Below are 15732 nucleotides of genomic sequence, written 5' to 3'. Positions count from 1 at the left end.
TATATATGCTATAAATTTACAGTACACAGTTACTAATTTTTATTTAGCTAGTCAATTATTTCTAAAACAATTATTAAAAGAACAAAACTTATTTTATATTTACCTTCAATTGTTGCATTTCCAGTGCTCTCCTTTTTTTTGGTAGAGATCCAAGTTGTAGTGCACGTACGCTAGTAATGAATCCTCCCAGGTTTTGTTTGTGTCAAAGTCTTTATTTCTTCTTTATTTTTAAGAGATATTTTTGTTCTATTGAATTCTTTTAGCATTAAAAATGTTGTTCCATTGTTCTGGCTTGCGTAACTTCTGATGAGAAGTCTGCTACAATTTTTATCTTTGTTCCTCTGTATCTAATGTGTCTTTTTCCTCGGGCTGCCTTCAACATTTTATAGTTTGTTGTTGTTGTTGTTGTTTTTAATTACAGTTGATATTCAATATTATATTAGATTCAGGTGTACAGCTTTGTGGTTAGTTTTATATACCTTACGAAGTGATCACATAAGTCTAATACTCATCTGACATCATACAGTTATTACAGTATTTTTGACTAATTCCTTATGCTGTACTTTACATCCCCATGACTATTTTGTAACTGCCAATTTTTACTTCTTAATCCCTTAATAAATTGATTTTTTAAAGTGAAAAAACTGAGGCTAAATGATTTAGGAGGTACAATCAATAGAACTTGGTGAGTAAAGTATGTATACTTTGCTTTACATTGTAGCTGTGATGATCTGGGGTTTTCTTTCCCCATGATTTTTTATTTTTATGATTCAATTTGGATAAATTTCTAATGATTTATCTTCATATTTACTGATTCTTTCTTAACTCTGTTGAATGTATTGGTGAACTCATTAAAAGCATTCTTCATTTCTGGTACTGTTTTTAATTACTAGCATTTCTGTTTGATTCTTATAGTTTCTAACTCTCTGTTGATATTCCCCATCTGTTGGTATATGCTGTCCACTTTTTTTGCTTGAGCCTTTAACATATTAATCATAGTTATTTTAAATTGCATCTCAACATCTGGATCACATCTGAGTCTGATTCTGTTGACTACTTTGTTTCGTGACAGTGTTATTTTCTCATTTCCCTCTTTGTCTTATAATTCTTGGTTAAAAGCCACACATCTTGTGTAGGAGCATAAAGGCTAAAATAAATAGTATTTATGGCTGGAAACAGGCATGCCTCTTCTTCTGATAAGTTTTTAGTGTGCAGAGTTGAGTCAATCTAGTCAGGAGTTGTGATGTATAGGTTTTGTTTTTGCTATGGTTACCCACCTACTTAAAATTCACTTCACATTACCTTGGGCTTATGGTAGGAGTTGGATTGATGGAAGCTTTCCTTCTCAGTGTTCTTGCTCTACTCAGTTTTAGGATTATATTTAGAGCCTGTGCCTCAAAAAAGGTCTCTCTTCATGTTCTTAACCCATCCCTTGACTTCTGATACATGTTTATTGGTGCTTGCTGATCCAATGATGGGGAGGTGGAGGCATCTTTGTTGATCTAATTCAGCCTCCATGATAGGTAGGCTATATCGAGAACAGGGCTTTCTAAGGTATCCTTCCCTCTCCATTGATTTCTCTTATAGGAGTATCCTGACTCTCCCCTGAAGGGGTAGATTTTATCTGTTCCTTTTCCCAGGTAAGGTTTTCTGTCTCTGTGTCTTTAGGTTTTATTCCATAGGGGAGATTAGAATACAGGCCTGGTACCTTTCCCAAAGTAGAAGCTGCTCCCTTCTCCCAGGCCTGCAAGTTAGGGCTCTTTCCTGCCTTGTCCCCAGTCTACCTTATAAGCACTCAGTAAGCTCTGTGAAGAGTGAATGTGAATTCTCCTTTTTGGGCTGCTTATAGGAATTTTACAGTTTCATGCTAGTTTACACTTGGGCTTTAGCAGTTTGTTAAAATTTTTAGCATTTTGTTTTTTACATGTTTATGTTTCTTTATGCTGCTTTTTTCACTATCTATATATTCTGGCCATCTAGCTACCTCAATAAGTATATTTCTACATTATTTTTCATAGGAACATATTATTCCTTAAATAGATGTACCATAAATACATTATTGCATCTTTAGGTTGTTTCTAGTTTTCTACAATTATAAATTATGCTGTGAATATGTTCACATAGGTATGTATGTTCATCAATCAGTCAACAATAATAATAGCTAACACTGAGTGCTCACTATTGTGCACCAAATGTTATAGATCTACAGATCCTCGTAATAATCCTATAAGATAGATATTATGATAATTTCCATTTAAATATAAAAATATAATTTTTGCCCACATACTATCAGGTTACCAATGGATGATTTTAGCCCTCTTCTTGCTCATATTTTCCGATGTAAACTTATATAAGAGGAAAAAATAAAAAAAAGAAAGGATAAGTTCCAAATGAGTTACATGTATCGAAGTTTGTGTGGTATGTGTGTACCTGGCAAATGTTCCACAACATTAAAGACAGGATTGTACATTACTATATTATGACTGTTCTACTTGTAACTACCTTGTAAAGCTCTTAGGCAGGGAAAATTTTTTAGCCACTATCTTACTGCCTGAGCACCAGCATATTAAGTATTGTTGTTAATAAGTAAATTAATATGTTGAAATGTTAAATATTAGAACCAATAATTCTATATTTTTAATGTCATTATATTTATTTTTACCTCCTAATGCCAAATGAATACAATGTATACATATTTTCTCCAACTTTACAATTCGTAAAAACAATTTAATTCATAATATAGACATAGTGTATATCATATATATTTTAAATTCCAATGAAAATTTATATGATAATTCAGGAAAAGAATTTTGAGTAATATTTCAGTAAATGAAAGGACTTTGATATGAAGTATGCTATTATGGAATCTTAAAATTTCTAGGTTTTCTTCTTGGCCTTATAAAGATTAAAGAGACACCAACTTTTACATTTTCCTAATATTAGCTGTCAATATGGTTGCTTAGGTAACTAAGTTAGCCTTGCTTTCAAATATACAAATTTAAACTGTGAGGTGAATATTCAATTTTCACACTGCTTTTTATACTAATTAGAAAAGATCAAATATCTACAATTTATTCTTGAGTCTTTCAGAAGAGTCTTAAAATAAGACTTCACTTTCTAGAGTATCTGAATAAAGAACTCAGTTCCTCAGTTTTTCAGTTCTGGTAGAGAAATCCAAAATTGCTAAAAATTACGTATTTCATTAAAATTATTGACAACATCAATGTTTTCCAGGACGTTAACACCGAACCCGTGCCCCCTCTGCTTACTGTTTGGGTGCTGCACCAGTACAACATGACCTCATATACATTACTTTATATGTAATATAAACCTATCTCTTCATTACAGTTTGGAAAAACCTAGAATAGGCTTTTCAGAAACCCTAAGAATTTTAAAAGCAGATTAAGTTTAAGTGTTTTGCTTTTTAAAAAGAACTCTAAGGAATTTAATAAGTTATTTTTGCATGGAGGAATTAGGTCCATTAATTTAAAGAGATTTTTAAGCATTCTGATTCTGACTTAAATCCTCTCAGAATTAAAAAAACCACACACACACAGAGTGAGCTATGTGAAACAATCTGTAAGCATCAAGGCAGCGCTGGATTCTTTTCAGAAGCACAAGGACTTGGTTGACTTGCCTGAAGCCATGTAACTATGCCTGTCAAAACCAGAGGCAGAACCCGTGACTCCTGAATCCAATTTCGGTGTTTTCATTACATACAAAACCAATCACCCATCAGCTGTTAACTAATCTAATTCATAGAGGCAAATCTATTACTACTCCTATTTTTATTACTCATACACTATTCAAATATTTCTATTTTTCAAGTGTATAACTGGTTCAAAACAGAACGAAAAACAAAATATCTGGGTCCTGAAAGGCCAAATTATTATTCCTTCACCATTAAGGTGCATGTCACTTTGTACATGTAAAAATGAGTTAACAATTCTTTAAACTGTTTAATAATAACAAAAAGAAAAAAAAGAAAGAAAGAAAAGAAAAGAAATGCTATGCAGGCTAAAAATAAATGAATCAATCCTTTAATAAAAAGGTAGAGGGGCTGTGTCTGTCTAAAAAGCCAACTCACTTTTCCCTCAGTTAATGTACATATCTCTATGTATATAAAAAAATGAAGACATTAGTCTTTTAACTATTTAAAAATAACTACAGAATCAGAAATGCTGTACAGACTAAAAAGAAACAATACAGACCTTTAAAAAAAAGGAACAGAGGGTTGGCCTAAAAGTATTTCTCTATTAAGAAATCAAGTGTTTGGAAGGTTATTCTAAATGCGTAACTCTAAATTATTCTAAAATGCTAAAATAAGTAGATTTTGGCTTATATCTAAAACATTTTTTCATGTAAATGGGAATCCTGTTATTAAGAAAAAAATATCATTATAACCATGTAATTTTCTGAACATAAAGGGATCATTAATTAGCTGGTAGACACTTAAAATAATTACTGTTTTCCAAAATATACATAACATGATTACCAAAAGACTGTGGTTGGTTTATGGGTAGGATTTTATGTTTAAAATAAGGAAAAATCTACTGCTGAATAAGGGCTACCTTTGAAGAACAAAGCACAACTCTGAATATTCATTTGTAATTCATTACATATTTGCATTAAATTATTAGTTCTGTGTAACTTTGCTTTCAGAAAAAGATATTTTAAATTTAAAAAAAAAAAAATCTCAGTTTCTTTATTTTTGTTTTGGCAATTTGATGCAGCTATACATTTTGTTGCCAAATGGGCAGTATATACTAGCTGTGTATCTATGGACAAGTTAGTAACTGTTAGTCTTCTAGTTTATAAAATGAGGTAATTACCTATCTTAAGGAACTGAGAAGATTAGTATAATGCCTACCACATAAGATGTGTTCAGTAAGTGGTAACCATCATTATAAGATGACACATACTTTCAAAAGCAGTGAGAATTAAGTTAAATATACTTAGAAAAAACTGATAAGCACCTCAATATCCATTGTATTTACCCATAAGTGACACTAAAGAATAGTCAAGACCGACACTGTAGCACCCAAAAATGATGCCCAATATTTCCAGGAATGCGGTGAGACTATTTCAGCTTGAGTACCTACAATATTTGGGGATATCCAGTAGAGAAAAATGTGCATGTTCTTCATAATACCTTCTTCCCTTTACAAGGTAGAAATGGAATACTGAAAATGATGCAATTCAACCTTTTAAAAGAGTTTTAGCTTATTAATCATTAGAAACCATGATTCTTTTTATTGATTTGTTAATAAAATATGCACTTAATCATGACAATTAATTTTAAGTTATGTCCATGTACTTTCATTGGCATGTGCTTTCAGACTTCAGAAATACCAGAGTTTAAACAATGACAAATGGAAAGGAAAAAAAATCAAGAACTTCTCTACAGCTGCCAAATGCTATGAAACGAAGTAAAATTATGTTTCTACATACATGTATGAGGACATGGGTGTGCACATGTATGAGAACATGTACACATATATAAAACTTTAAAAGTTTAAAATCAAAATTATAAATTAATTCCAAATGGGTTTCTGTACATTTTCAAGTACATTTCAGTATAATAATACATTGGACTATATGAAATTCAAGATCCAAGTTTACAATAGCATTCATGCAAAAGATGCAAACTTTCCTGCAGAGCATCTATGTTCAGTTGGCAAAGAAGTCAAAGCAAAACGTGGGCTCAGCATTAAAATTCACAAAATGCCACTACATATTCCATGGAAAATCTGGATAATGGCAAATTTCTTCATTCTGTTCACCTAATAAATCAAGATGCCCATAGATTTTAAGATACTCTTGACTTTTTTCCTCTACTGGTTTAACAACTTTCTTTTCTCACTTCCATTCATAATTTTCCATGTCAGAAATCGCTGTTAATATATAATGACCTAGATCTCTACATGTTACATTAAATTAATTTCATCATTGTTAAGCTGGCCAAACTTCATCTCAGAAATCTTAATCTTTTTATAATCTGAGAGTAGCCCTAAATAAGATTCTCATTTACTACAAACAAAAAAAATTCTTAAACTCTAAGACAGCCTTCTGTTTTGGAAAGTTGTAATTTAAAACAAAACAAACACAAAACCCCATCATCCTCAAAAAATGAAGATATTTTTAGATATAACAATTACATCTAGTTAGATCTAGAAGAATAAACTGATGAGTTCAGGCTATGAAATTTCCTTTAAAATAGTTAAGTTTAATAGCTCCATTTAAAAAACTCTGATATTGGAAAAGAAAAAAAGAAGAATCAAAAGTTAAGATGAAGAAAGAAGGAATAAAAAATTTTAAAAAAGACAATTTTGATCCATTTTAGGACAAAACATTTGTTAAGGGAAAAAGTGTAATAGGATGGAATAGTAATTACAATCTTACTCTTTCAACAACTAATTTAATCAACTTTTACATCATTTTTTAAAGTGATATTAGATAAAGAACTGATTACATGTATGGAGGCATGGTGTCAGTGCTTGAAAGTAGAGGAACAAAAAAACATTTCAATATTATTTTCCCCACTATGACCAATACTAATTTTACTCCCTCCTTCAAACTCAGCTCTCCCATTCAACTCCACACATACTCTTTAAACATGCCCGTATTCAAAGAATGATATGCAAAAGAAATGATAACAATAAAAAATAGAGTGACAGAGGCAAAAAGACAGACGTTCCAGAGCATTTCTGAGTTCTAAGAAATAAAATGAAGCTGACCCAAAAGATTTACCTTAAAAGTCTTGTTAGAATGAAATAAAGAAAATGAGGTATGAAAAGTGGGAAAAAAGAAAGATCATAAAGTTGAAATTTCAGATTTCTTGAAAAACTGGACTATACAGCTTAAAATACACAATATTTTTCATCAGAGTCCATTCACTGTTTCCACATGATTCTTCCAAGATAATTAGCAACCTAAATTGTACATCATATAAGAACTAAGTCTCTTCTTAATACCTTCACAGTTTCTTTTAAAGTCAAGGAAAGAAGAAAATAAACCCTAAAAGAGTAAAAGAAATGTGAGCCTCTTAACTGTGATACTAACCTAATCAAAATAACTAAAAACTATACTTTGGAGTAAAATGAAGCCATTCAAACTATACTTATGCATCTAGTGAAGATGAAATTTGACATTTTTTTCCTCTACTGACAATTTGTTTAGATTGGGCCAAAGAGCCCACTAGACCCCCGCCCCCCACTCACACACATGCATGCAAGCACACGATGTATCTTTAATTGTGTATACATATGTTTGAACACATAATTGAAACCAGAATTTACCCATTGCTTACCCAATAAATCATATAAACCTTCTCTTACAGGATAACACTAACCAAAATAGATTATATACTTCACTGTAGATTAGTTACAATTTAATTTCGTGATTTAAATTCATATCATAAACTTTTACAAAAGATCTTTGGATGATCATTAGAAACCAAACATATTATTTCCCTGTATCAAACAAGCCAAATATTAAAAACAGAATTAAACAATGGCAAGGGCTATTTTTGAGGCTATCTCAGCTGAAGTAAGAGATCCTTGAAGCCACAAACTACATCTTATTCATCTATGTATATGTAGCCCTTAGCACAGTACCTGGGATAGTAAGTGCCCAAACAAGTTACTTGGTTGATCAAACGAAAGAAAGACAATTTCAAAATATGTAACAAGAACCTTAAAAATGTTCATTTATTTGACTCAAGGTAATTGTACCTAAAAGAAACTATCTTAAAGAACCTAGAATAAGTACATGTATAACAAAGATATTCAATGAAGTTAGATTTTTAACTTGAAAAACTGAAAGCAATCAAAACATCAAAAGTTAAGGAAACTGAAAAGTAAATTATGGTTCATTCACACAAGAGTATACAGCCATGAAGAATTACTTATAAACAGGTTTTAATGAAACAAGAAAATGCTCATGATAAAATATTAAGAAAAAAAATCCCACAAAATTGATTTCAATGTTTAAAAATGAATTTAAAAAAGATTCAAAGTAAATAAATGTAAATGCTAAAAGTATTTTGTGCTATATTTTTCATACTGGCATGTGTATTTAAAAACAGAAATAAAACAATTGTGCTAGTTTTTATTATTTTTCATTTTTATTATAAACTTACAAGGATGGTCCTGAGCAGTATGTATAATAAATTTATTGTTTTTATAAAAAGTTAAATAATAAATCATCAGGAGCTCTCTATTCATATCTGAGTTGGTCCTAGATTAATATGGACAAATCACAAACTTTAAAAATTGTTTTTTTAGATAAGTATCAATTAAGTAAAAGAGTCTGAAGGCAAATAAAATACCCTTTTGGATATTTTTCCTTGCCTTCACATTTGACTTGCATTATTATATCACTGATCTCTGTTCATAATTTAAAAAGCACATAATTTAATTTCCTCGTATCCTATTGCTGTTCTTTCATCTTTCCAATCTTAAGTGAAACATGAAAGCAATAACTTTCAGTATAGATTAATGAAGCATAAGAAAGGTTGGCTACTGTCCAAATTTCTGAACAATCATGGTAGGATGGGGAAAAACATACAAGTAAACAATTACTCTATAGCAGTAGGCTGCAGCAAATCCTGTATTTTCTACTGTATTTTGGTGGCTCAGCTTACTGATCTCATTTAGTATACACATCTCTGAATACAATAAGGCTCTGACTACTCCATTCCCATGTAAATGTTCTGACAGAGAATATCAATGATGTCAGTGATGACTGCCATTGCTATTATACTGGTTGTTATTACTGGCTCCTCTTCCTCTACCCACTGCCTTAACCCCTACATGCCTCAGGGATTTATTGTGATCCGCCACTACTCTCCTTCTATAGAAATCTGAAGGTTGTAACTACTAATCAAATACACAAGACTACAGATATCTCCCCAGAGCTTTAGACTCCATAACCAACTCCAATACTACACAGATGACCCATAAACTCACCTTAAACTCAATATGCTGAACACTTAACACACAATCTTTGGTGGCTCCATATGATCTATAAAATCCAAGCCACCCCTTTATTTGGCTTCACCCTATTACTTCAGCTTCATCCTCTACCATTTTTCTCAATGCTTAGTAAAAAAAAAAATTATCACCTAATTTTTATCGAAGCCCCACTATATGCCAGGCACTATTCTAAATACTTTATATGATTAAGTCATTAATCTTCACAGCATTCCTATAAGGTACATATTATTATCTTCATTTTATGCTGAGGAAAGCATCTTGCCTAAGTTACTAAGTAGTGGAGTCAGTACACAAACCTACATCCTGTGTTCCTTGCTTTTATACTATATAATTTCTCATAAATGCCAATATATATGCCAAGCACTGTCCTGGGGTGCCAAGGAGAACATGACAAAAAAAAAAAGCCCTCATGGGACTCATATTCTAGTAAATAAAAAGGAAAAGAACTAATAAATTATTAAAAAGTATCAGGAAGAAAATAGACAGGATTTTATGACAGAAAATTCATAAGGTAACCGTGATAAAAGAAAGCCTCTCAGAAAAATTACTTTTAAGGTAAGATCTAAAGGATGAGAAGGTGCCAAATATGAAAAGAGGGGGGCTACATCCAGAAGAGTACTGGGTTCTTAGAAAGCACAAAGATGGTATTATAGACTGAACTGTGTTCTCCCAAAATTCATGTGTTGAAGCCCGCACCCTCAATGTGACTGTATTTGGAGACAGGGTTTTAAGGAGGTAATTAAGGTTAAATGAGGTCATAAGGATGGAGTCCTAATCTCATGGCACTGGTGTACACAGAAGAAAAGAGAATTCTCTCTCTCCCCCATGTACAAAGACAAAAGGCCATGTGAGGACATAGTAAGAAAGTACTTGTCTACAAGTCAAGAAGAGAGCCCTCACCAGAAACCAACCCCGATGTCACCTTGATATTGACTTCTAGCCTCTAGACTTGTGAGAAAATGAATTTCTGTTGTTTAAGTCATCCAGCCTGAGGTTTTTGTTATGGCAGCCAAAGTAAGTAGAAACAAACGGTAAAGACCTAGGTATTTGTAGGAACTGACAAAAACTGGTGTGCTAGAATATAGAGAGTAATGGAGGTAATATTAATGTCAAAGACTGAGGCCCTTAGACGGTGGAGGAAGCGGAAATGAGATGGTCACAAAAACAGCCCATGCTGCAGGAGATTCAAGCTGATTGACACTGGATTTGTAAAGGTATGGTTTTTGTTCTCTCAGTGACTGGGAGTCACTAACATATAATGACTAGAATATAATGATCCATATTCCACCCTGGAATGCACAAAACAGCCCCATACAACAAAGAACTGAACTTTTCACAAAATGTGAATAGTGCCCTATTGAGGAACAATGGCTAATGGATATGTTTTGTTTATTCGTGGGAATATGAAAAACCAAGATTTAGGGGATTTTTTTTTTTTTTTGTAGTTTTTACATCTCTAAGGATAATTCTGAGGGAATTCTGGTGAATTAATAATATGTACTGCATCTATGAGCAAAGAATGGTGTTGATACTCTGGAGCATGCCCAAATGAATCAGACACCAACCCTGTGTCTAAGAACCATAGTGAAGGAGATATATCACATTTCATCAAATCTAAGGCACCACTGGTTATGTGTCATTTTATGTACGACTAAGAAGGGAACACAACCAAGTAAATTATAACATCAACTGTAAGATATATCCTAATTATTTCAGAGCTGTTAAAATATGAAAACATATGTATCTTAACTAAATGAAATAGAATATGAAAATAAATGGCTAAAATGAAAATAGTAGCAGTCACATATGGACACAGACTGGTATTTCAGCCAAGTCTTGAAGGATGGGTAGAATTTGGAAGAACAGAGGTCGAGAGAAGGACTATCTTTAGAATGAGCAAATTTCAAGAGGTAAAGCACAGAAACAATAAAGTGAGTGATGGCTAGAGAGAAATATTTAAAGAGAAAATACTTTTGATAAATTAGGACAAGAGGTAGGAAAACCTTGAATACAGCTAGGCTAAAGAGGCTGAAATTTATTACATATGCTTGGGGAACTGTTCTCAAATGCTTTTTTTTCCATCCCAATACATTTAGAACTATAACATACCTAAAAAATATGGCTCACTCTAACAGTGATTCTCAACTATGGGAGACGCAAAAGGAGAAGAGGTTATTTTTTGTGGGTGTACAATTTGAAAAAGCCATCCAGAAAGTCCTAACTTCTACCTCCATCTCACCTTGAGAATCACTGTTTCCTATGCACTAGGGAACTCCTAGAAAAATCTGAGTAGCCAAATGATTCGGGTTAGATTTCGGGAAAGGTAATCCAGCAGAACTGTGTAAAAATGAATGAGTATTAGAATAAAGACTAAAGAGTGAGAATCTACATAAGACGTTACATAAATTTATATTAGATTAGTGATAGTGGGGAAAATGTATGGTGGAACTACTATAAGAAACAGGAAAAAAAAATATTTAAGATTCAAGATAATAAACTCAAACAAGAATAAATACATTCTAAAATACTGGTAGTCATTTAGGTGATGTCTAACATGCATCTAAGATTAGAAAAAATGAAGGAGTTTAGGTCTGGAAAAATAGATGTGAATGTTATCTAAAATGAGGTATTAAAGCCTTAATTTAGATAAAGCACCAAAAAGGAGGCAAGAGAGGGTATAATGAAGACAATTTTTAAAAAGTAAACATGTATTAAAGCATTTAATTCCTTTATTACAAATAATTAAATCTCATGTTTATAATCATTATTAATTTTAGCACTACAAATTTACAAACAAAAAAAGCAAAGCATGGTAAAGATTAAGAACATGCTCAGGATTATATAAAACGGTTCCAAAAACAGAGCAATTAATTAATTTCCAATCTGGTGCCACTTAGACACAGTGTGTATGTGTGTGTGTGTGTGTGTGTGTGTGCGCGCACATGCAGGTAAATGTGTGTGGAAATGCAGTAAAAAAAAATGGTCCACATTTCTGAAAGCAGAATCTGAGAAAACCAAGACAATATGATATAATTACGAAGAATTAATGTATAAATTTCTAAATGGTTTATACACATTCAAAGTTACCCAGTTTGATCTATGAAAAACTGTAGTTATACCATAGTATGAAACTGTTTTCCCTGTAAGGAAAATTTTTTGAAGACAGTAGGAATATTTAAGTTCACTATTTTTAAATCAGGTATTTTTCAAGAATTTTAAAGAATAAAGGCAATATCGCCTTTTAACATGAAAAACTATGATCTTGAGTCACAGACAGGATAAGAAAGAAGAAAATCTATACTTCTCTGGTGTTAACACTTAAATGTATTATAAATATATCAAACGACTATAATTCTATTTATTTTGACAAAATTTCCTCAAGAGTGGGAGAGTGAGGTTGGGGGGAAAGAAGAAATGGAAGGAGGGATTGACGGACACCAAAAGAATGAAAAAAAAGGTGAGAGGAGTGTCGACCTAGCTGAAGAACTAGCAAACAGAGTAAAGACAATAAAGATCGTCACACTGCCCCAGAACAGATTTACTTAGCAAAGAGAATGATGCAGCTTTTTGCTAGGAGATGAGTGTGGTAAAGACTCTCGAAGATCACAGTTACCTACCTGTACTATCGTGCAGGTATTTTTCTCAAAATACTTGCACGTCAAAGGAATCTGATAGGGAAGACACTGCAATCTACCTAAATGATCAGACAAACTGAGATGGCCAATATCAAAGTGCATGTTAACAATTTGTCAAAACATGCCCTTGTGCTACTTCGCGACTACTTTTACATGAGCAAATTCCTTCAGAGGAAAAAAAAAGTTTAAATAATTTTCTAAAACTACATGTCATACAATAATGCTATGATTAACTTACACATGGCAAGAAATGTTTTGAAAAGTGTGAAATACCTCGGTCTGACCTTCATGGGCGCTGGTCTCATGAGTAACTCGAATAGCCTGTAATAAGAATACAAATTATAAATAGGAAAAAAATGACTGTAACCTACTTTTTAACTAAAGCAACAATGCTAAATTTTAACAACTAAAGCCTTGTAAGAAACAACAAATTGGAGAATATTTAGGAAAAGTTTAATACTAAATATTTAAGAATGATTTGAGTAACTAAATGAATTGCCGTATTTTCTCACCCACAAATCTCTGAAGTTAGGAAACTGGATATTGGATTACTTGTAATTTCCAGGTATAAGTAGGACTCATTTAACTTATTTAGCTATTAGAACTTACATTTAACACTTTTTTCAACTGAGACTAGAATAAAGTAAGTATCTCACAGACAGAGACTGAAGAAGTTTAGCTCATCTGTTTCTCCAGGTTACATGCTCCTCTGCAGCTCTGGCTGGACTTATGCTTAATCATGCAGTTTCAATCAGCAGTTTAGAAATACGGAGCAAAAAGCATGCATTTATCAGAAGCTAGGGATTTTAGTTTCCTGAACTTAAAAAAAAATGCTCTTATAATACCCACCATTAGCAAAGATGAAGAGAAATGGGCAAAGTAGTAAATTACAGGTGGAAGTACAACCTTTATGAATGGCAATTTGGCAATAAGAATAAAAGCCTTAAAAACATGCAAAGTGTTTGATCTAGCAATTTATCTTCTAGAAATTTATATATTTACATATAATTGTACATAAGAATATATAAGTAAGGATATTTGCAAGGATTTAGCTACTATGTTATACTCTGTAGTATTTTTTAAACAGTGGAAAAAAGGAAAAATATTAAATTTATGACAATTTATTGGTTAAATAAAATACTATACAATGGAAAGCTATGCAGCCATTAAATGATGATGTCAAATATATACTTACTGGTATGTAATACGTTTGTGATAAGTTAAATGAAAAAAGCAAGTCATAAAACAATATTACAGTGTGATCAAATTTTTGTTTTAAAAAATTGCGTATATACATATATACTCCCTATGAAAAATATTAACGGTGGCTACCTCTCACTGGTGAGTTGACTTTTAAGTTGTTTATTCTATTTTTATGTAAAATAAAGATATTTTATGAGATCTGCAGGTTTTTAAAAGAAAAAAACAATTTAAAATAAAGTACATTAGAATGTAAAACATCATAATTAAATCAACAAATTTATTGGGCATAAACTCTGCATAAGGCATTGTTCTAGTCAAATAATTTGTAAACTATACTGCTTCTAATTTCAAAGAATTTACAATCCTCTTAATAATGTTATTAAAAGGTAAAAATCTTATTATAATATTGTATGTCAACTATAATTGAAAAATTAATTTTAAAAAGGTGAAAAGTCTTCAAAATAAAGAGAGGTTTCAAAAATAATAAAATTTAAATACCATTCTAAGAAAATTCTATGAAACAGTATAATCATTTAAAACTAGATTATGTGGCCTCTGTCTTCACACATGCAAAAATATGACACTGATAAAAGAGCTAGAGTGTGGTCTAATCTACCTTTAACCCTTTGTTTTTTCCACTGGTTTTCAGCCTTGCTCCAAATTCCCAGTGAAAGATACATAGTGTATTGCCAGGTATATATTTATTATAGGGAAGGAATAGGAAGGAATAGTTAGTCATAAGATATTTTATAAATGAAACTGCTTTTTCTCCTCTCATTCAGCTCTGGACGTAAAAAAGAAGTAGCAATTTATAAATGTTACCTGAAAAGTACAACAGGCCTTTTTTAATGGATATGACAAAATCCATAACTGTTTAAAACTACATTTCAAGACAAATCCCCAAGCAGAATCTTCTATTCCACAAAACTTTGCCCACATACGAGATCAAGAGAGAAAGAAGGTACCGACGTCATAGTTCTCCAAGTATCTGGCTCGTTCTTCAGGGCTCATCGACACAGACTCCTCCAGGAATTTTTTCAAGGTTGATCCGGATTCTGAGAATATTAAAGATAAAATTGAAAGGGCTTATATCACAAAGAGAATAATATATGAAAACACTAGAAGCATGCTACCTATTTTTCAGTGAAATCTTTCACTGGTAAATTAGGAATATAAAGAATATTGGGACAAATGATAGGGCTTAAGTTATTTTTTTGTTTATTAAATCTCTGTTTATCAACAGCAGAAAAGAATGGAATGATTACTATTTCTTCTAAATATATATATATAAAAACACACACACACATACACGCATATATATCCAATTATAAAATAAAGATGGGAGAAGGAAATGCTTTATTTAATACTTTGAAAGAAAGAACTAGAGCACCACCTAGCGCTCAGTAAGTTAACTTGTCACTTAAGGGGAGAGAAAACAGCAGTAATGAAAACTTACCAAAGTGCATCTTGTCTTTATTGTTGGCAATAGCATGGATCAGTCCGATTGTTCCACAGGCATTGCTGATCGTTTGCTTCATGAAATATACTGACGATGTAACATCTTGTCCCTGAGATTTTATTTTTTCCTCTTCTTCTGTTCTGAATATTTCATACTATTAAAAAAAAAAAGTTAGTAGTCTACACATGAAAATAATACATTAAAAAAGACTTCAAAAAATCTAAATATCCATCAATGGAGATTTGGGTAACATGTTATAGCATTCTTAATGGAATACTATAAAGCATTTTTAAAAGAACAAAGATTTACATATTCTGACTTAGAACTTTTACCTATGATTATAGTGTGCTTTTAGGTCAATATACATTAATATAATTCTCATTTATGTATTTAAAGTATTTACATATACACTGAAAAAATCTGAAAGGGTATACAAAAA

The 15732-nt window shown here is 31.8% G+C and overlaps 1 protein-coding gene across 4 annotated transcripts in view; it reads right to left on the bottom strand.

The window, feature by feature from the left end:
* Positions 1-15732, bottom strand: part of UCHL3 (ubiquitin C-terminal hydrolase L3) — a 40473-nt gene that overhangs the window by 12063 nt on the left and 12678 nt on the right. For all 4 annotated transcript variants that reach the window (XM_039886892.1, XM_039886895.1, XM_039886893.1 and 1 more), the window contains 3 exons: positions 15291-15447; positions 14804-14889; positions 12905-12952 (listed from right to left, as the gene is read on the bottom strand). In XM_039886892.1, the coding sequence (XP_039742826.1) occupies positions 12905-12952; positions 14804-14889; positions 15291-15447 (291 nt within the window). The remainder of the gene's footprint in view (positions 1-12904; positions 12953-14803; positions 14890-15290; positions 15448-15732) is intronic.

Source organism: Pteropus medius, unplaced genomic scaffold (assembly GCF_902729225.1).
Source record: "Pteropus medius unplaced genomic scaffold, Ma_sr-lr_union100, whole genome shotgun sequence".
Lineage (NCBI taxonomy): Eukaryota > Metazoa > Chordata > Mammalia > Chiroptera > Pteropodidae > Pteropus > Pteropus medius.
This window is presented reverse-complemented; position numbering and strand designations above follow the sequence as displayed.